General features: G+C 44.0%; 1 protein-coding gene and 1 non-coding gene across 2 annotated transcripts; both read left to right on the top strand.

Moving 5' to 3' along the window:
• The first annotated feature begins 193 nt into the window (after window positions 1–193).
• trnah-gug (transfer RNA histidin (anticodon GUG)) lies at window positions 194–265 on the top strand. The gene has a single exon. It is a non-coding gene; the product is annotated as a tRNA-His (tRNA).
• A 5764-nt stretch (window positions 266–6029) lies between these two features.
• On the top strand, window positions 6030–18265 carry depdc1a (DEP domain containing 1a). The gene is made up of 12 exons (XM_053431464.1): window positions 6030–6186; window positions 7444–7709; window positions 7817–7955; window positions 8107–8225; window positions 8397–8527; window positions 8725–8772; window positions 8853–8990; window positions 9382–10431; window positions 11030–11202; window positions 11833–12009; window positions 17719–17925; window positions 18016–18265. Exons 1-12 carry the CDS (start codon window positions 6139–6141, stop codon window positions 18151–18153), a joined length of 2634 nt encoding a protein of 877 aa, XP_053287439.1. The 5' UTR covers window positions 6030–6138; the 3' UTR covers window positions 18154–18265.
• Window positions 18266–20219: the final 1954 nt, after the last annotated feature.

Here is a 20219-nt window from a genome sequence, read left to right as displayed (position 1 = left end):
ATTTTACGTTTTTCCTCTATGTTAGAAACTAATATACGTGTTTCGTTTCAGTGATAAAACTGTACACGATCTTTGTTGTATTTATATCATGTCTGGCTTCAGGTAATATCACATCATTATGGAACAACAATACCACAAATACTTTGAATAATTTTTCATAGAGTCTGCGGTTTCCCGTCCGCAGGGATAGCTCGCCGTGATCGTATAGAGGTTAGTACTCTGCGTTGTGGCCGCAGCAACCCCGGTTCGAATCCGGGTCACGGCAACATTTTACACTATAAATCATCACTCATATATATAAACTTAGATTAGATTAGATTAGATTTCTTTATTTATCCACACAATGGGGAAATTCACTTGTTACAGCAATAAAGGAAAACAGAATTAAAGTAACAGTGCCGAAGCACAAATAAAAAAGATCACAATATGTACACTACTCAAACTACACATAATAAGAGTACAGATAACAAACAGATAACAAACAACCTGCAAAACAGACACTGTGCAAAAGCAGGTGCTGGGGATAAAGTGGAATGATGTAAGTGTTATTGTAATGAAAACAAAAATATTATAAGTAATATTTCAACAGTAGTGACCATGATACAGAAAAATAATTAAAAAGTAAGTGACCATAATATAAATAATACTACAACATAGCATACTGGAAATATAAATAATGCAATGTAACCATTTTAAGTGACCATGATATAAATATAGATGTAAAGTGTTGTAAATAAATAAATATTGTGCATGGTAGTGGACTGAGTAAAACAAAAATACAAATATAAATAAGAAAAATAAAAATACAAATACAGCTATGGTGAGAGGTTGAGTGGAGATGGAGATAATCGACAGGGACTACAACATTATCAGGTGGTGCTGGTGTTGTAGAGCCTGACTGCGGCCGGGATGAAGGACCTGCGGAACCTCTCCTTCTTACACCGTGGGTGTAACAGTCTGCTGCTGAAGGAGCTGCTCAGGGACCCCACAATGTCATGTAGGGGGTGAGAGGTGTTGCCCATGACGGACGCCAGCTTGGCTAACATCCTTCTGTCCCCCACTTCCTCAATGGAGTCCAGAGGACAGTCCAGGACAGAGCTCGCTCTTCTTATCAGTCTGTTGAGCCTGCTCCTGTCTCTGTCCGTGCTACCCCCCCTCCAGCAGACCACCGCGTAGAAGATGGCTGAGGCCACCACAGAGTCATAAAAAGTCCTGAGGAGAGCCCTGCACACTCCGAAGGACCTCAGCCTCCTCAGCAGATGGAGGCGGCTCTGGCCCTTCTTATAGAGGGCATGTGTGTTGTCCAACCAGTCCAGTTTGTTGTTGAGGTGAACACCCAGGAATTTGTAGCTCTCCACCACCTCTATGTCCAATCCCTGGATGTTCACTGGTGTTAAGTAGGATGCTTTTTTCCGGAAGTTCACGATCATCTCCTTCGTCTTGCTGGTGTTCAGCTGAAGCTGGTTCAGCTCACTCCAGCTGACGAAGTCTGTGATGACCGCCCTGTACTCCAGGTCATTCCCCTCCGGAACACATCCAACGATGGCTGTGTCATCAGAGAACTTCTGGATGTGGCAGTGTGTGGTGTTGTGGGTGAAGTCGGAGGTGTAGAGGGTGAAGAGGAAAGGGGAGAGCACCGTACCCTGAGGGGCACCTGTGCTGCAGAGCACCACGTCAGACACACAGTGATGGAGCCTCACATACTGTGGTCTCTTTGTGAGGTAGTCCGTTGTCCATGCAGCCAGGTGTTGGTCCACTCCCACGTTCTCCATCTTCACTTTGAGCAGTGAAGGCTGGATGGAGTTGAATGCACTTGAGAAGTCAAAAAACATGACCCTCACAGTGTTCCTGCTGTCCTCCAGGTGTAGCAGGGATCTGTGCAGCAGGTAGGTAACTGAGTCGTCCACCCCAATCCCAGGCTGGTAAGCAAACTGCAGGGGGTCCAGCTGTGTGCCCACCAGCAGTCGTAGGTGTCTCAGGATAATCCTCTCCATCGTCTTCATCAGGTGAGAAGTCAAGGCAACTGGCCTGAAGTGGTTTGGCTCCTTGGGGCGCGGCGTCTTCGGCACCGGGACCACACAGGAGGTCTTCCACAGGGCTGGGACTTTCTCCAGGCTCAGGCTTAGATTGAACAAATGCCTGATCACACCACAGAGCTGGTCAGCACAGTCCTTGAGCAGTCTTGGGCTGATACCATCCGGGCCCGGGGCCTTCCTAGCCTTGATCTTCTTGAGTTGGCTTCTCACCTGATCATCTGTTATAGAGAGGGGGGTGGAGGATGATTGGGGTGGGGGTGTGGGGGTGAGGAGTGGTGAGAGTAACAAGGGGGGATGATGATCTGGAGATGGGGTGGGGGTGGGCTGGTGGGGGTCAGGTGTCGAAGGTGGCAGGCTGAGGAGGGGGGGGGGGGCTGGCCAGGAGAGGTGTGAAGAGGGGGCGGGGGGAGGGGAATCAAATCTATTGAAGAACAGATTCAGTTCGTCTGCCCAGTCCTTGTCCCCGCTGGGTTGTTGTCTTCCCACACCTTTTCCGTGGCCTGCGATGGTCTGCAGCCCTCTCCAGACGTCCCTGGCGTTGTTCTGCTCCAGCCGCTTCTCCAGTTTCTTCCTGTAGCTGTCCTTCCCCTTCCTGATCATCAGCCGGAGTTCCTTCTGGACTCTGCGCAGCTCCTCTTTGACCCCCGAACTGAAGACCCTCTTCTTCTCGTTCAGCAGGGTCTTTATCTCGGGGGTCACCCAGGGTTTGTTGTTGGGAAAACACCGTACCAGCTTGGAGGGCACAGTGTTCTCCTCGCAGAAGTTAATATAATCAGTGATACAGTGGGTCATGCTGTCAATATCAGTGCCGTGGGGGCTGCAGAGTGCATCCCAGTCTGTAGTCTCGAAGCAGTCTCTGAGCCTAGCACTGGTCTCCTCAGACCACTCCTTAACAAGCCTCTTCACAGGTCGTTGTTTATTCACCACAGGGGTGTAGTCCGTGACGAGGTGAACGAGGTTGTGATCCGAGCGACCAAGCGGGGGGAGGGGGGATGAGGTGTATGCATCCTTGATGTTTGCATACAGTAGGTCCAAAGTTTTATTTTCTCTAGTGTGGCAGTTCACGTACTGGGTGAAGGTGGGAAGAGCAGAGGACAGAGGGGCATGGTTGAAGTCACCGGAGATGAGGAGGAGGGCTTGGGGGTGCTGGCTTTGAAGATGCGAGATAACTGTGTGGATACGATCTGAAGCTACAGCAGCGACCGCCGAGGGGGGGATGTACACAGTCACAACAATAACATGTGAAAACTCCCTCGGGAGATAGTATGGCCGCATGCTGACCGCTAACAGCTCCAAATCTCTGGTGCAGAGTATCTCCTTCACGCTGATGTGTCCCGGGTGGCACCATCTATCGTTAACCAACACAGCGATCCCCCCTCCTTTCTTCTTACCGCACTCCGTTGCTTTTCGGTCCGCTCGTACGAGTTGGAAGCCGTCCAGATTTACGTGTGAGTCCGGAGAAAGTTCAGTCAGCCACGTCTCTGTGAAGCACATGAGGCTGCATACCCTGTATTCCCTCTGCAGTCGGGTCAGCGCCGTCAACTCTTCCATCTTGTTTGGGAGAGATCTTACATTCCCCATGATGACAGACGGTAAACATGGTTTAAACCGTCTTTTCCGCTCCCTGCGCTTCACTCCCGCTCTGCATCCTCTTTTCCTCCTCCGTAACTCCTCGAGGATCTCCGGCCGCTCCGCGCAGAGAAGGGGTGTGTGGCGCAGGCCCAACAGCTGATCACGGGTGTAAACAATGGAGCCTTGGTTGAATGGGTTCCCCACAGCCACACCAAAAAGTGCCGAAAACAGCAAGGAGCAAACTACGAATGTTAAAATGTGAACATCCATAGCTGCGCACTTGCTTAAAGTGTCAATGAGGTAAAAAAAACAACAAGAAAAATACACTAAAAACACTATTTACACACTAAAAAGAGGTACGGAAAGTGAGAGCTGCTGTAACAGGCTGCCACTCACGCAGCGCCATCTTGGTAATAAACTTACATTATATTGTGCACTGGAATTTAGTTCAATAGCAAATCCACAGTGTGACGCTTCGATACAAACCTGTATTGACTAAAATTAACAAAATGATGCTTGTAAAAGAGAATCGTGTCACAGGGTCTGCGGTCCACCATTTGAGAGTCCTTGCTTCAATTCATCTAGAATTCCCCCTTGGATCATTGAAATAGTAATTATATTAAATTAGTCATTTCGTCGTTACTTTATTTTGATATTATTGTTAAAATGTTAATTTTGTTTTATGTTTTAAGCATCACACAATGAAAATAACGCTCTTATATACTCACAACAACAAAAAGCACCTGAGTGACAGCACTTTTCTCGACTACACATGGATATTTCACAGAGATACAAAAAGTGACTGTGAAGGTTTCCAGATGGAAGATTCTCATGATGACCAGCTGGGGGAAGCATTGCTCAGGGGTTTAAATGTCTAGGAAAAGCGTCTGGTCCACAATATGCACCATCGTGTCAATGTATGAATCAGTTGTTTTGTATTCACGCTTCATAAATTTGTTTTTAGTATTTCAGGTGAATCGGTTTTGAGTATTGAGAAATAGATTTTTTTAATAGATGGGGAAAAGTGGAGTTTGAACCGGCAACCTTCATGTCGGAGAACACTCGCTCTACACCCTTGGCCACCCCGCCCATATAACACATATTAACTTAACAGATATTTCTCGTTTACCGTCTGACACGCTCTTATATAGAGTAAATAGACAAACTAACTAAATGAATTAAACCCTAACCACCATGTTTTCCATATATGCACAAATTCAATGATATGTACACATAATTGCAGCTAACATGGATTTACTTAAGAATGTTTTCAGGATTGTCTGTGAATGTTGAATTGAGTTACTGAAGAAAAATCAATAATATGTAAACAGATTTCATTATATATGCACTATTCATATTGTCATACTTTACTATTTGATGGTTTCTAGATGTCCATACTCCAGAAAGTGAGATTGAATTCACCCTCAAATGCTTCAACCGCTGCAGAGAGAGATTTACAGCTGTTATTGTCCTGCCTGCAGACATTAGCATGTCTATAACACTGGCCAGAGTCGACCCCACCCCCCTCAGAGCCACCCCCTTTGAAAATGTCTCTATCCTCTACTGTCCTTTGTCTCCCCCTCAACTCACACCCTTTGCTAGTTAAGAAGTGCTAATGTGCATTCAATGTGTCCGTGAATGGAGTCAGTCGCCAGCTGCTGACACTGCAGCTCCAGATGCATCCTTCAGGGAAACTGGAGCACAGCAACCATTTAAAAGAAAACATATATATTTCCCAATAGACTTGATTTGCAAGTTTAAAACGGTATTTTATCAACATGTCCTGGTAAAGCCACCTTTCCTTTGATGGATGAAGCTGGAAATATGTTATACTACAGAGTCTTGTTTAACAAAAACAATCTCCTGTGCCCGAGGAAACGTTACTTATCTTATCCAATCCTATCCAAAACATCAAAACATTTTGAATGACGATTATGGAACCCAGATTTCCTACATAAAAGATTTCATTGAAATGAAAACTTTCTGTGAGAGGAACCTTGAGACTGTGGAACTTTTTTACCTTCAGTTTATCTTTAAAAAAAAGTTTGGTTAAAGTTAAAGCTTTTTTTTATGAAAAACCTGATTGTATTTTGTAAGCACTTTACTCACAGATGTAAATATTACTTAATATTTATAAATCTCTTTTTTTCTTTACTGGATTTATTTATTGCTCATTGAATAAGACAAGTCAGTTCTCTATTTTATTATACTTAAGTTATTTACTGTATTTTACTTAAGGTTTGTACTCTGTAACTAGTGTTTTCAATTTAAAAATAAATAAAAACACTTTTATGGAGCCTGGATTTATTTTCAACACTCCAGCCCACTTCCGTTCCGGGCCGCCCATGTGACCCGCCCCTCGTCCAATGAGCTGCTTGGATCTGGCGGCTCGTGATTTTGAACAGGACTCAGTCTCCAGCTCGGGTTCGTGTCAGACTCTGATCCGCAGCTTCTCCCGAGTTATGGACGTTTTCTCCGGTTCGCTCCTCGCGTGAAGTCTGAACCTCATCTCCGTCTCTTGTGATAGAATATGAATTCTCACGTGATCACCCCTGGACCGTACCGAGCCACCAAACTGGTGAGTTTTCAAAAACCATAATAGCTTTTCCAGTTCGAGCCACAGCTAGCTAACGGCTAATGAATGTGTGTGGAGCCTTAACGCCTTTAAACGCGTCTCACTCTTCATCGCGAGGCTTCTGCAGGAATACAATAACTTGTGTATTTTTAATTGTTATTATTTCTGTCAAATTAACTCAGGCGCATGTCGCTGTGCTCGTTTGTTTACGACTTTTTGTTAAACTTTCAAATTAAAAGCGCTTCTGACATTTCAACCCTGTTTTTGGATCTAGGCCGTTTTGACCAGTCTTGTTGTTTTTACACATTCGGTCACAAACTGAACTCATTGTGACAAACTGAGATGTTTTATTATTTAAAAACCGAATCAACATTGTGTCAATGGCCACTTTGTGTAGTGATAAACCCTCAGATACTGTAAAATACCTTTTGAAAAGGCTGAAAGATAAGAGTCAGATGTGATTTGTGGCTAAATACATGTTTTATTGTGGATTTAATTTGATCCATTCAATCTGTAAAATGTAAGGTAGCAGATCAATGACAAGTGCACATTTATAAAGTATAAAGGAGGTAATTTACATCTGACATTTCTATTAACCGGAACCATTGAACAATAAGTTCAAGTAAACTATTAGTCAGATAGAAAAGCTATTTGTTTGTTCATTGTTTTTTTTTAAAGTGTAAATTGTGTTAAAAAAGTCCAACATCTACAGATTTCAGTCTCAAAAGAGAAATTCTGCTTGAAAACAAAATGTGGGTGTTTGGTTTTGTGACATCTGAGGACATCGTCTTCAGATCTAAAATCAATCATGCATGTTTTCATCTATAATTGATGTTGAATCACTTTTGAAAAATTGTCGCTTGTCAACATTCCGAGGAATTCCTTCCACAACCTCAGCCCCGTTTCAAGTTTAAGACGGGAGGTTGTGTTGAATACTGAAAACTCTCTACCCTAAAGAACAACTCTATTTTGAAAGTGTTTCAGTTTGAGGCCACAACTAGAAACAGTTGATATATACAGTGTAGTTGGAGTTTGGACTGTTTTAGGACCAGTAATTTATTATGTAAGCTCTCTGTTGTTTATCTTGATTTAGAACAAAGACATCATTCCCTTGTTTCTGTATCAAAGAGGATCGTTAATCTCAACCAATCTGCATTCATTCAAACGACTGGACCATCAGATTGAACTGAATCGCGTGACCTCATCAGATCAGTTGGACATGATGTCATTACACTAAACTCTGTCTCTGTCGTCTCTCAGTGGAATGAAGTCACCCGCCTCTTTCGGTCTGGCATGCCCCTCAAGAAGCACCGGCAGACCTTCCGGCACCACGCCTCCTGCTTCACCGCCTCCGCCGCCGTGGACTGGCTGCACCAGCTGCTCCGGAGCAACAGCAACTTTGGCCCAGACGTCACCAGGCAGCAGACGGTGCAGCTCCTGAAGAAGTTCCTGAAGAACCACGTGATCGAGGACGTGAAGGGCCGCTGGGGCACCGAGGACCTGGAGGACAGCAACTCGCTGTACAGGTAGGCACAGTGGATTTCCTGCACGTGGGTTTAGAAGAGACAGAGACGTTTATCATGGTCCATTAAGTAGAAAATGACACTTTCCATTTCCCCCCCTCTTTTCCCAGATTCCCCTCCACCTCTCCTCTAAAGCCGATTCCCCGCCCGGCTCCAGCCTCCAGCTCCTTAAGGAAAAGACCTTCACTCAGGGACAAGGACGGTTTCTTCAGGTTCAGGAGTTTAAAGAAGCAGGAGAAGGAGACACAAGTGAGCTGGAGTGGATGAACTAATGCATAATATTGTATTTATATATATATTAAACACACTGAGGAAAAAAAGCCTGTTTGGAGTGGCAGTTTTCAATGTGAAAAAATGAACGTATCCACTAACTGTGGGTCGTTTCTTTTTAATCCTCTAGGAAAATGTGGATCCTGCTCTTCAGACAGGGGAAGAGAATCATCCAGACCAGCAGCTGCACAGACGAGAGCTGACATTGGAGGACGAGCAGGACATCTGGAGAGACATCACCCTAACCCAGTACAAACTCACACAATGAGCCCAATGCCCTTTTGTTTCATACACGTCTATGTTATTTTATGAGCTTATTGAAATCACAAATTCACATTTCAACCCGTAGCACAACCAAAGATAACAAAACCTCATACACAACACACGAGTAGAGGATGTGTAACAATTGTTTGTGTTCAGCCTGCAGAGGATTCTGGGACTTGCGTCTCTTGAGGAGGTTTTAAACCAGCGTTCTATAAACCCCCACAACATCATCCACAATATGACCAAAGTCAACAAGCACGGAGTCGTCACACTGGACGACAAGACCGGTACGTTCCTTCAAAAAGGTTTTACGTCAGAATCAAGCATAAAAATGACCACAGACCACAGTGATCATATTTAAATTCTCCTAGTCCTGTTTAATGTTCATTTAAAAAACAGTGTTCTACTGTAATACCTGCAGTGACCACATGATTTAAACAAACAGGACAATATACTGTAACTAATCTGTCCGTTACTTCTCCAGATGACCTTCCACACTGGGTCTTGTCTGCCATGAAGAGCTTGGCCAACTGTGAGTAACGACAAAACTACCCAGGACAAATCACAAATTGTGTTTTTAAATGTTTTTACTTGAAGCATCTTTTCTTCTAGGGCCAAAGTACGACAGCGCACAGCCGTCCTACCCCGGCTTCGAGAGGGACGTCTTCAAAACAGTGTCCGATTACTTCTACAGCCTCCCGCAGCCGCTGCTCACATACGAGCTGTACGAACTGTTTATCAACGTCCTGGGTAGGTGGACCACTTCCTGTTACTCCTAACCAGTATAAAACCACCTTGCTCACTGGAGGTCCTTGGTGTCGTGGTGAAGGGAAATGATGCAGAAACGTGACGCGGTTTTCAGGATCCTGTCAGTAACGGTGACATTCTGACATTTCACGTGGTTTCCTGTTTGACCTCTAACGGTGCCTCTTTGACCCCTAACAGAGGGTGTGGCTGTCATCCCCTAGCACTGATGTGTTTAGGTGTGTGCCTGTTACGTGTTGTCCGTGACCAGCTGATGTGCAGTGAAAGTTTAAACTAACTAAACTCTCTCCCTCCTCCTTACTGTCTGCTCGCACTGACCCTGCCTGCTCCGCTCGGCCTCCTCTTCTTCTGCTTATCCTCCTGCATCCGCTCTCAGTGCTCTGTGGGTACGTCGCAGCACCCCCTACGTACCAACGCGGGAAACGCAAGAAGTCCGACCTGCCTTCAGTCCCGCCTCCAGCCAAGGCATCGTTTCGCTCCACCGAGTGTCTCCTCCTGTCACTCCTCCGACAGGGCACGTGTGACGAGGGCGAGTCGCCCATGACGGACGTGCTCGGCGGGAAGCTCCAGTCGCGGATGGCGGCGCTAAAGGGCAGCGGCGCGGGGGACCCTCAGTTCGGTGGCAGCTGCACGAGCCTGAGTACATTCGTTTCCACGAGACCTCAAACCAGGAGCGGCTCGCTGGAAACCATCCTCAGTGACTCCGCCCCTCTCGCCCGGCAGCAGCTGTTCCTGTCCAATGAAAGCCTGGCGTCCTGCAGCCTCAGCAGGAGCCACAGTGACAGCTCGGCCATCGCATCGCCCCCGAGTGACTCTACACACGTGACCAAAGCCGCCCCTGTCACACGTGAACCTGCTGCAGGAGTTAGAGCGAGGAACAGACTGTCAGTCGCTCAGAGGTTGAATCCCCTGCGGCCGCACAGCGTAGGCAGCTGTCTAGATATTGTGATAGAAACCAGGGAGGAGGAGGACAAGGAGACCAAGTGGCAGGGCCGAGCCGCCAGCTGCCTCAATGTAAACGCTCCTACAGACCTGCAGCACTTCTCCGCAGCTTCACGCCCTTCCTCATCCTCCTTTCATCCCTCCTCATCCTCCTTTCATCCCTCCTCATCCTCCTTTCATCCCTCCACATCCTCCCTACATCCTTCCTCCTGTTCTTTCGATCCTTTCTCCTCCCTCTCTTCAATTGCTGTGGCCCGAGCACAAGAGGCTCATGCTACTGCAGGACCGGGAGGGCCCAGACCCGGTGGGCCCAGACCCGCCTCCAGCACCTCTAATCTCTGGATGCCTCCTGCCCCCGCTGCTGTCCGGCGCTGCCTCAGCTCTCTGGACGTGTCCAAGCCGCCTCGACCTGTTTCACTGTTCAAACGTCCTGTCTCTGTGCCCGCCAGCAGCTCCCTCCCCCCGCAAACCAAACCCGAGCACAGTAAGACACTCTCCCCTCTACCTGTCTGTCTGCATGTCTGTCGATGTCTAATCACACTAACTCCACTAAACATCTAACCAGCACTCGTGGACTTACTGAGGTTTAACGTTGAACCTGTCAACTCCGGTGGAAATCAGAGGTTGAACATGTGACTTGATTTCACTTGATGGTCGCCTGTAATGTTTCATGTTTCAGAAGTTTAATGAAACACAGAGGGAATAAAGGAATAAGGAAGAATGACGCTTTCTTTAGAAAGTGTGTGTTCAGTTATTTCAAAATGACTCCCAAAATATATTTAGTATGGTTAATATCTATCTAGAACTTTAAATGATGTATTACAATACAGACAATGTTTATAAATCCAACCTGAATCATTTACCTCGTAGCTGTAGATAGTTAATCTCATCATTAATCCATCAAAACATTCATCCATCGTTAGTGTTGTGTAGCAGTGATGGATGAATGTAGAAGAGTGAGTCCGCTGCCTTTTGATTCATCACAGTTTAAAGTGTAGAGCTCAACCTGCTTGTGTGATCATTACTGTGTGTGTCTGTCTGTGTGTGTGTGTGTGTGTGTGTGTGTCTGTCTGTGTGTTTAGGCCTTCTCCAGTCTCACTGTGAGCGCGTGGCCATCGAGGCCCTGCAGCTCTGCACCCTCCTCCTCCCCCCCACCTCCCGCAGGAAGTTGCAGCTCCTCATGAGGATGACGTCGCGCATCAGCCAGAACGTGGACATGCCGCGCCTCCACCCGGCCATCGGCACCCGGACACTGGTGAGGAACTAAAACCGTTGTTGGACTAAGAGACAATGTCCCTGCGTGTGTTTGTTCTCTTGTAATGTTTATTTTCCTCCCGGAGATCAGTGACGTCTTATTCCTGGATCGTGTCTTTGTGGCTGAACCGACTCTTTGTCTTTAACTACCTGTCTCTCTCTCTCTCTCTCTGTCTCTCCCTCTGTCTGTCCCTGTTTGTCTTTCTCTCTCTCTCACCTCTCTCTCTCTCCCTCTGTCTGTCCCTCTGTCTCTCTCTCTGTCTCTCCCTCTGTCTGTCCCTGTTTGTCTTTCTCTCTCTCACACCTCTCTCTCTCTCCCTCTGTCTGTCCCTCTGTCTCTCCCTCTGTCTCTCCCTCTGTCTGTCCCTCTGTCTCTCCCTCTGTCTGTCCCTCTGTCTCTCCCTCCGTCTGTCCCTGTTTGTCTTTCTCTCTCTCTCACCTCTCTCTCTCTCCCTCTGTCTGTCCCTCTGTCTCTCCCTCTGTCTCTCCCTCCGTCTGTCCCTGTTTGTCTTTCTCTCTCTCTCACCTCTCTCTCTCTCCCTCTGTCTGTCCCTCTGTCTCTCCCTCTGTCTCTCCCTCTGTCTCTCCCTCTGTCTCTCCCTCTCCCTCCGTCTGTCTTTCTGTGCCTCAGATGGTTCACACGTTTTCCGGCTGTGTGCTGGGCAGCGCTGAGGAGTGTGATTTGGACGAGCTGTTGGCCACCAGACTGGTTTCGTTTCTAATGGACCATCAGCAGAGCATCCTGTCTGTCCCCGACTACCTGCTCGGCGCCATCAGTGACCACGTGCAGTACCTCCGCACAGCCCAGGTACAACTCATCAACTCATCCTGCCTTCATATGGACAAAAGATACTGACACTATAATAAACAAACACAACACTTGCATGGTAATCAGAGACCACAACAAACACCACAGTCTGATTTGAGGTTGGTTTATCTAACTGGGCCTTTATGAAATATTCAGAAACATATCTTGGACCAATTCGTCAGTTCAGGTAAAACTTTATTTTCAACTCTAATGAATTGGAAACACATCCCAAGTAAAAGATGGAGTAGCTGAATGAAAGTAGAATGTTTGACTTGTAATGGAACATTTTATTACATTTCACACCAAAGACAATTATCAATTCTGGTTCATACAATTCTACCTAGCTGCAGCTAGGGACCAGAGCACCCTGTCACTTAGTCAGACTGGGGTCAATGGCACAGAACAATGGAATCACATTTGATTTATACTAAATAAGTCCCTCCTTTCACAGAGGTAGAATGTTTATCCAATCAGTTCTCTGCGTGTTGTCTTCAGGCTTAGATTTGGTCACCTCCAATCTGAATGAAGGACCCCTTCGAAGGTCTCACTACACATCAACATCAGGCATCTGCTTAGACTCCAAGTGTTAAAACCTGTTTTCCCAGAGACCCCTGTCTCTGACTGTAACACCTATGCACTCTATCGCAGACAGTAGGATGGACCCTGCTGTTAAGACCTTTTGTTTCATCAGAGGCACAAACGAATCCACATCTGAGTCTGCCAAGCTGACCCCACATGTTTTCAGTCTTAAACACACAGAAATACATATCAGAATAACATTCCCATCTATAACTGTCATTCCTTGCATGAAACATAACTAAATATAAAATCTGCCATCACAATCCTCCCTTTTGAGACTATTGTCTCAAACATCTCCATAACATCTTATCATTATATTTAGAAAGAGTCCAGGATACATGAGTTTTAAGAAATCGAACATTTTGTCCAATCATAGACTTGGTTAAGGAAGTAACCACAGTCTTAACAAAAAAACAATATAACAGTTTGTAACACCTGTACATAATTGAAAAAAATCAGAATCTGTCTCAACAAATCAATAACATATTTAGCAATTATTCAAAAGAAACCATGACCCCTAATTCCCACCCATCAGGAATATGTCCTTGTTCTCTCTCTCTGGACAATAGATCATTTTACCTTACATTTAACAATATGCACCATATTATCGAATTGTTCACTGTGCCACACTTCATATGTGTCGAAGTCCTCCTTCAGCTGACGAACATCTTATTTCAGAGCTTCCTGTAGATGCAGAGTTTCATTTCCTAATGTCCTTGAACTAACTCTTAGAGCCAGCTCATCTGTGTGTGTGCTCTTCACAGTGCCCCCCCATGGGACAAGCTCTCCAAACCATTCATTGTGGAGACTCCCACACTGTGGAATGCTTATCTCGCACACAATGAGTTGAATCTTGTCTGTTATCATCATGGTCGCCTACCATGAAGCTCTCCAGGCTCTATCAGTTCATCAGGAAAGTTAAACATAAGCTCTATTTGCTCTTACTTAGATGCTCAGGAATCTGTATTATTCCTCCTGCCAAAGTAACACATTTAACATGTTGGTGGCAAGACGATGATGAAAGCATCCGTAGTAGGGAAACCATTTTTCCCTGAACTGCTCCTCAGTCGTCCAAATCATCTGTCGTTGTTCCCCTGTCTGTGCGGTTGTGACAGCAGTGACCCTCTTCAATGTGTTTTCCTCACATTGCAACACCCATCAATTGAAGGCTCACACACTGGCACAAAGCACTATCCGTCCTTTAGAATCCACCCGTGGCTATCGAAATCCTCCTGCGTTGGCCCGCATGTCTCCAGGTTGCCCTCTCAGCGACCTTCACTTGTCATCCCTCTGGTGAGAGGCATTTGGCTTGCACTCGTTCCATCGACGTCCTCTTCCAATCTTTTCTCCTCACGTCCTTCAGTACAATCCATTCTCCTGGTTCCTTCGCATGCAGCTCCCTTTCCATGGATTTCCAATAGATTCTCCTTCATCTGCCTGTGGATTTTAAAGAGTACAGGGAACAAGTTCACAACATATCTATCGGTTCGTTTTTCAATGTACTGTTAAGTTTTAATTTTACTGCCATCTCTCTCTCCTGTACCATCCCTGGCGGGATGTGGCACGATTTTGCCTTGTGTTGATACCCCGATACTCACCAGCATCCTTAATGCTGCGCTTACAAATTGGGTACAATTATCAGTGGACATCCTTTTAGACTCTCCCATCATGGGTAAGTTCTCCCGAGCAGTGACTCCTTCACTGCTGAAGAATCCTGTTAGATGTTGGGAACACTTCTGCTTGCATAGAAAACATTTCAATGAAAATAAAACAGTATTTATTCATTTCCCTAACTTACTTAATTTTTATCTTTATCAAATCTCTTTATGAATGATCAAGTTGTTTATTTGGAGGTGGATGTTCACCTTGTGGAATCCAGATTGTTTTACCTTTTTATTTTGTAACTCAAATCACACAACTCTTCTAAAAAGTTAAAAAGTTTTAGTGAATATTATTAAGTGTGTATTGTCTGTACACTCAATGTACCTATATCTAATTTCATTTCATATGTAACTCCTCCCTTTTGACACTTAGACACCAGTCTTGTGTCAATCCAACCTAATGAAGAAACATATTCAAAATGAAACTATCAAAATCATCTTTATGACCCACATTTAAACTCATCAACAACCAAATAAACTCTTGTTAATCAAGACTACTTAATTCCTAAATGTATTAAGTCTAAATTCTAAAAAAATTTAAGTTCCTATGTAACTTTGCTTACAGCTTCTATAAGCCATATCAAATGTCAATATTCAAATCTTCAAACGTGCTCCTTGTTCTCTGCAGCCTGCAAACTGTTTGCTTAACACAAGTACTTCAGTCAAACAAAAACAATGGTGTGAAATTTAAGTTCATGAATGTCTATTCAGCCCCCCGATCACATGCAGACCTGCTGTCAGTGTAAATCTTGACACTCTCGTCTCTAGCATATTTGCATCTCTTTGGTCAATGCATATAATGTGAAGGGGGTTGATTTCCTCTGTGTCCCACAGTCGTAACCCACTTTGTTATCACACTGCTGAAACCTTTGAAGCTGAAACAGTCACAAAACACTTCACGTTTACATTTATCAGCTTGATTACCATTTAAATCCTAATTCAGGAGAAAAGCTTTAGTTTAGTCTAAAACCTCTTCTACTGATGTAGCTAAGAGTTTCCTAGTTAAACACTTTCTATCTGTAATAGTAATGTCTATCATCTAAAAAACAATACTGTATCCTAGCTGAACCACCTAGCTGTTGAAAAGTGATCATTTTTTCTCAAGCAATATCATTGTTACAGCATATGACACTAGTAAAGTCTTATTTCAAAGTATCACATATCACACATCACATATAACAGTTCTCTCAGCAGCTACCATAGCTCTGAGACATGTTTGAAGCTTTGCCTCCCTTGGTTTATCTTAGATGAAGTTTTTGTTGAACCTCTCCATCTCATCTCATAGTCTGTTCCTGATGAAGACTTGTTGTCCCCAGCTCAAATGCTGGTTAGTCGCACTATTTGTGACGATTCTCTGGGCATTCTCTCGCCCAGTGTCCATTCTTCCCACATTTGAAACAATCTTCAATTCTTCCTCGTCCTCGTCCTCTTTGTCTCCCTCTTCCACGGGCTTGGCATCTCCAAGCTGTTATTTGTGCCATTTTCAGCGTCTCTGAAAAATTTGCACATCTTTCACATGTAAAATGGTGGAAACTGAAGGCATGCTCACCTTCTCCTCTACAACTGTCTGTGGATATCAAAGAGAACAGAGGAAAGATTTACACAATATCGCAACATTTCATCTTCACATTGACTGGTCTGAGGATGCTGCCTTTTAACAGGACCGATTACTGTCTCCATTGGACGCGCAAAGAGAATCTCATATGGACTCAAACCATTTTTACTTCTCACCCTGGATCTCATGTACATTAAAACAACAGGCAACGCTTTTGTCCAAGTCAGCCCTGTTTCCTCACAGCACTTTACCAGTTTGTTTTAGGCTATTTCCTTTTTCCTTCTGTTATTATTCTTTAAAAAGCCTACTTATATCCCAAATATACTTAAAAATATACTCACCTTGCTCCAGTGTTGAGAATTTCAAGAACTCCTCTCACTCCTCTCTTTTTCTTTGTCAGCTGTAAATTCTCAGACTGGTCTCATCAAATCTTACAGGTTACTTGTACAGACACTCGTAATCAAACCAGCAACACTTGTGTAACGTTTATAGTAACCTTATACCTTCAACCAATCTAAAAAAAACACTCCCGTAAGAGACAATGAGAAAAAATACCCTTAGTGCATCCTAATACCTTTAGAGAAATATCATTCAAATCTCTACACACACACTTCTCTCCAGTTATACGCCTCCAGGTACTAAATACTTGAGAATGCTATTACTATTTTATGAAAATAGTTATAATTATCATGAAACTCGACGTCAGAGCTCAATCTTAAAGTTGTGTTTAAATTAATAAACACTCCATATATCTATATCTATTTCGTTTGACTCAGTTGAGCTTTGTTTTTTTTTGCAGTGGTTCTAAACCCTGACTTTGTTAAACCCAGTTTACTTGTTCTTTTGTTTTTTTTTGCAGTGGTTCTAAACCCTGACTTTGTTAAACCCAGTTAACTTTTATTGGTTCCAAACCCTGAAGCTTCTTGGATTCTACACCGGTTTCCAAAACCTTGCTATGTAAGCACGTCTGCTCCTCACTTTGACAAATGAGTGAATCTCTTAACCCTTATAAACCTAGTTTATTTTTCGAAATCAGAATTTTACTCACCAGAACGAAATTGCTTGCCAATCCCCCTCGGTTCTTTCGGTCATCTTAGTGAGTACTCCTCGCTCTCAGGACATCAGGCCCTCTGTAAAATGAAGGTTTAGTCCGAGACGTACTGCCCCGATGCAGTTACTTACCGTCAGCTCCAAGAGCCAGAGTTCACTATATGATGGCCTCTGCCGACAATCGCCAAATGTAATGGAACATTTTATTACATTTCACACCAAAGACAATTATCAATTCTGGTTCATACAATTCTACCTAGCTGCAGCTAGGGACCAGAGCACCCTGTCACTTAGTCAGACTGGGGTCAATGGCACAGAACAATGGAATCACATTTGATTTATACTAAATAAGTCCCTCCTTTCACAGAGGTAGAATGTTTATCCAATCAGTTCTCTGCGTGTTGTCTTCAGGCTTAGATTTGGTCACCTCCAATCTGAATGAAGGACCCCTTCGAAGGTCTCACTACACATCAACATCAGGCATCTGCTTAGACTCCAAGTGTTAAAACCTGTTTTCCCAGAGACCCCTGTCTCTGACTGTAACACCTATGCACTCTATCGCAGACAGTAGGATGGACCCTGCTGTTAAGACCTTTTGTTTCATCAGAGGCACAAACGAATCCACATCTGAGTCTGCCAAGCTGACCCCACATGTTTTCAGTCTTAAACACACAGAAATACATATCAGAATAACATTCCCATCTATAACTGTCATTCCTTGCATGAAACATAACTAAATATAAAATCTGCCATCACAGACTTCATCTGCTGCATCTGAATTTCCAGTAAATCAACACAGGCCTACATGATGATGATGATGATGATGATGATGATGATGATGCTGATGCTTTTCACTGACCCCAGGTCCCCATCGACACTGGCTTTAATGTGGACAGCAGCGATGTGGTCAGCATCCCGGTGCCTGTGTTCGCGTTCTGCCGTCAGATCAGCGGAGCCGAGTTCGAGCAGCAGAAGCAGGCGTCGTCCCGGAAGGCCATGGAGGATTTACTGGAGATCCTGCTGACCGACCAAAACATCAGTGAGAAGGACAGACGCAAGAAACTGAAGCAGGTAAAAGAAAAAAACCTCCTTGAAGAGTCGATCCAGACACAGAAAAGTCCTCATTTTATTCTCTTGAACATGAGTTTTGTTTCCTCTTAGTTCCAGAAGCAGTACCCAGACATCTACAGTCACCGGTGCCCCGCCCCCGGCCGCGAGAACAAGACCGACAACAAGCCAAAGATTAAACCCGCCCTGCTCAACATCAAGAAAACCAAACCTTTCAGCATCAGGAACTAAACTTCACCAGGAGTCAACAGCGTAGGAAGCTAACGGTCAACACCACGGTCGTGCTGCATGAGAACTGAACTGATGCTGAACTGCTGAAACCCCCCCCCCCCCCCCCCCCCCCCCCCCCCCCCCCCCGCTCCTCTGAGCAGCCGTTAACTGTTTGTCGTTACATTGGAACTCTGTTAGTGTTGTTGGGTCTCAGCTATGTGGCTGGAGGAGAATCTACAAAGGTGTGTGTGCTCAGTGTGTGTGTGTCTTCAGTGTGTGTGTGTGTTTTCAGTTTGTGTTTGTGTGTGTGTCCAGTGTGTGTGTGTTCAGTGTTTGTGTGATCAGTGTACATTTTGGGAAAAATATACAAGTCTGGGATCACTGGTACACGTGGGAAAACCTAGATTTTAGATTAATTTATATGATGATGTCATTGTGAACAGCGCTAACGTATGAAGTGTAATTTGGTCGTATTTACACCAAACATAGATCCTCAAGTTTTATCTGAAATGCTCGTTAGACTTTTAACATCGTTTTTCTCTCAGATTTAGTTTTGTCGTTCTTATCTTTCGCTTCCTACGGTTTACTTTTTCTATTCTAACTTTAGTGGCCTTGTATGTTTTTAGCAATTATAGAATTTTAAAGTTGTACCACAGAAGGGATTTTTTTTAGATTTTCAAATTCTCCTATTCTTGATTATTTTTATATCAGACCCCCCTCGCTCATTTTGTCCTGTATTTCCGTGTTTTGTCTGGAGTACTTCCCGGCTTCTGTTTATTGGACAGAGCGATGTTTTGCACTGGGTTTGTGTTGTGAAATGACCAGTGAGCTAATGTCAATCATCATAACGGTTAATTTATACATATTTAATGGCTAATAGTCTCCTTAAACACGGCCTTGAGCTGTACGTGCTGCTCATAATGAGCGGAGCTGATGTCGATTGGGTTTTAATTCGTCAAGTGTCTGAGGAAAAGACTCAAAAGGTTTAGTTTTATTTTCTCTTATTCTATATGAAGTATTTGTTCGACCCTGGTATGTGTCTGTCTTTACCTCAGATGTAACCATGTACACACTCGTCAGTGTTTTTGATGAAGACCTTTTACAGAGGAATGGTATGTTTTACTCTTCCTCATTGTTTACTATGCAAAGTCTTTGGAAATAAACCTGTTCCTATTTATACGACTTTGTCCTCTTTTCATCTGGTATAATATATATATATATATATATATATATATATTTGCTCGTCCCAGTAACAGCTACACTTTTATATACAGGAACTGAATGTTTAACTGGTGTTAACATGTTTTTTTACCCAACTCTGGAAACTAACTCAAGAAAGTGACGGTTGTCTCGCAGATATTAATCAACAGCAATCTTTTCAGATTCAGGTTTTTTTTGTGCTTATAATTCCAAACCTCAACATTAAAGCTATAAAAGACTTAACAGAGAACTTTACTAAACACTCACCAACATGGGTTGAAGTTTCTAAAAGTTCAATTCATGTGACCATTACACTTTAAGACTTGTTTACAATATAGTGCAAGTTTAGAAAGTTGTGAATGTTTATTTACAATTTGATTTTATTGATTTGGTCTATTTTTTTATTTAGACCAGATTAAGTTATGGCCCATTGCATAGAGCCACGAGTTGCTCATGCAGCTAAAAACAACACACTACTGAATACTTTACATAAATGAAATTAAATAGTACCGATAACATTTCTATTATTTCCTGAAGTCAATCTTTGCATCTTATAAGTTCTCAAAGTGACAAATTCTTCGGCCTGTGTTTGTTCAACTCAAACCAGATTCATGGGTGAACTTAACATTTCATTTCTGCTGCACGTGTTTTCAACCTGATCCTAACAACCTGGAATGACACTAGATGACAGATCACGTCTCTTTTTAACGTATTAATAAAACCATTTGTTTTAAAGTCACGCTGTCATCCGTCCATTCAGCATCCATCCTTCATCCATCAAAATGACAGAGGCCTCTCTCCCCCCCTTTCCCGTGCAGCTCCCTCCAGACGCAGCCAATTAAAATAGTTGAAGTGTTTCTAGAAGCGGTCTGGAACTAATTAGACAG

Source organism: Pleuronectes platessa, chromosome 9 (assembly GCF_947347685.1).
Source record: "Pleuronectes platessa chromosome 9, fPlePla1.1, whole genome shotgun sequence".
NCBI lineage: Eukaryota > Metazoa > Chordata > Actinopteri > Pleuronectiformes > Pleuronectidae > Pleuronectes > Pleuronectes platessa.
The sequence above is the reverse complement of the archived record's forward strand: the minus strand, read 5'-3'. Positions and strand labels throughout refer to the sequence as shown.

Coding starts and splice junctions, on each gene's coding strand:
- depdc1a (XM_053431464.1), top strand. CDS start 6,139: ATGAATTCTCACGTGATCACCCCTGGACCGTACCGAGCCACCAAACTG. Junction 7,710..7,816: donor GACAGCAACTCGCTGTACAG/GTAGGCACAGTG, acceptor CTCTTTTCCCAG/ATTCCCCTCCACCTCTCCTC. Junction 17,926..18,015: donor GACGCAAGAAACTGAAGCAG/GTAAAAGAAAAA, acceptor GTTTCCTCTTAG/TTCCAGAAGCAGTACCCAGA.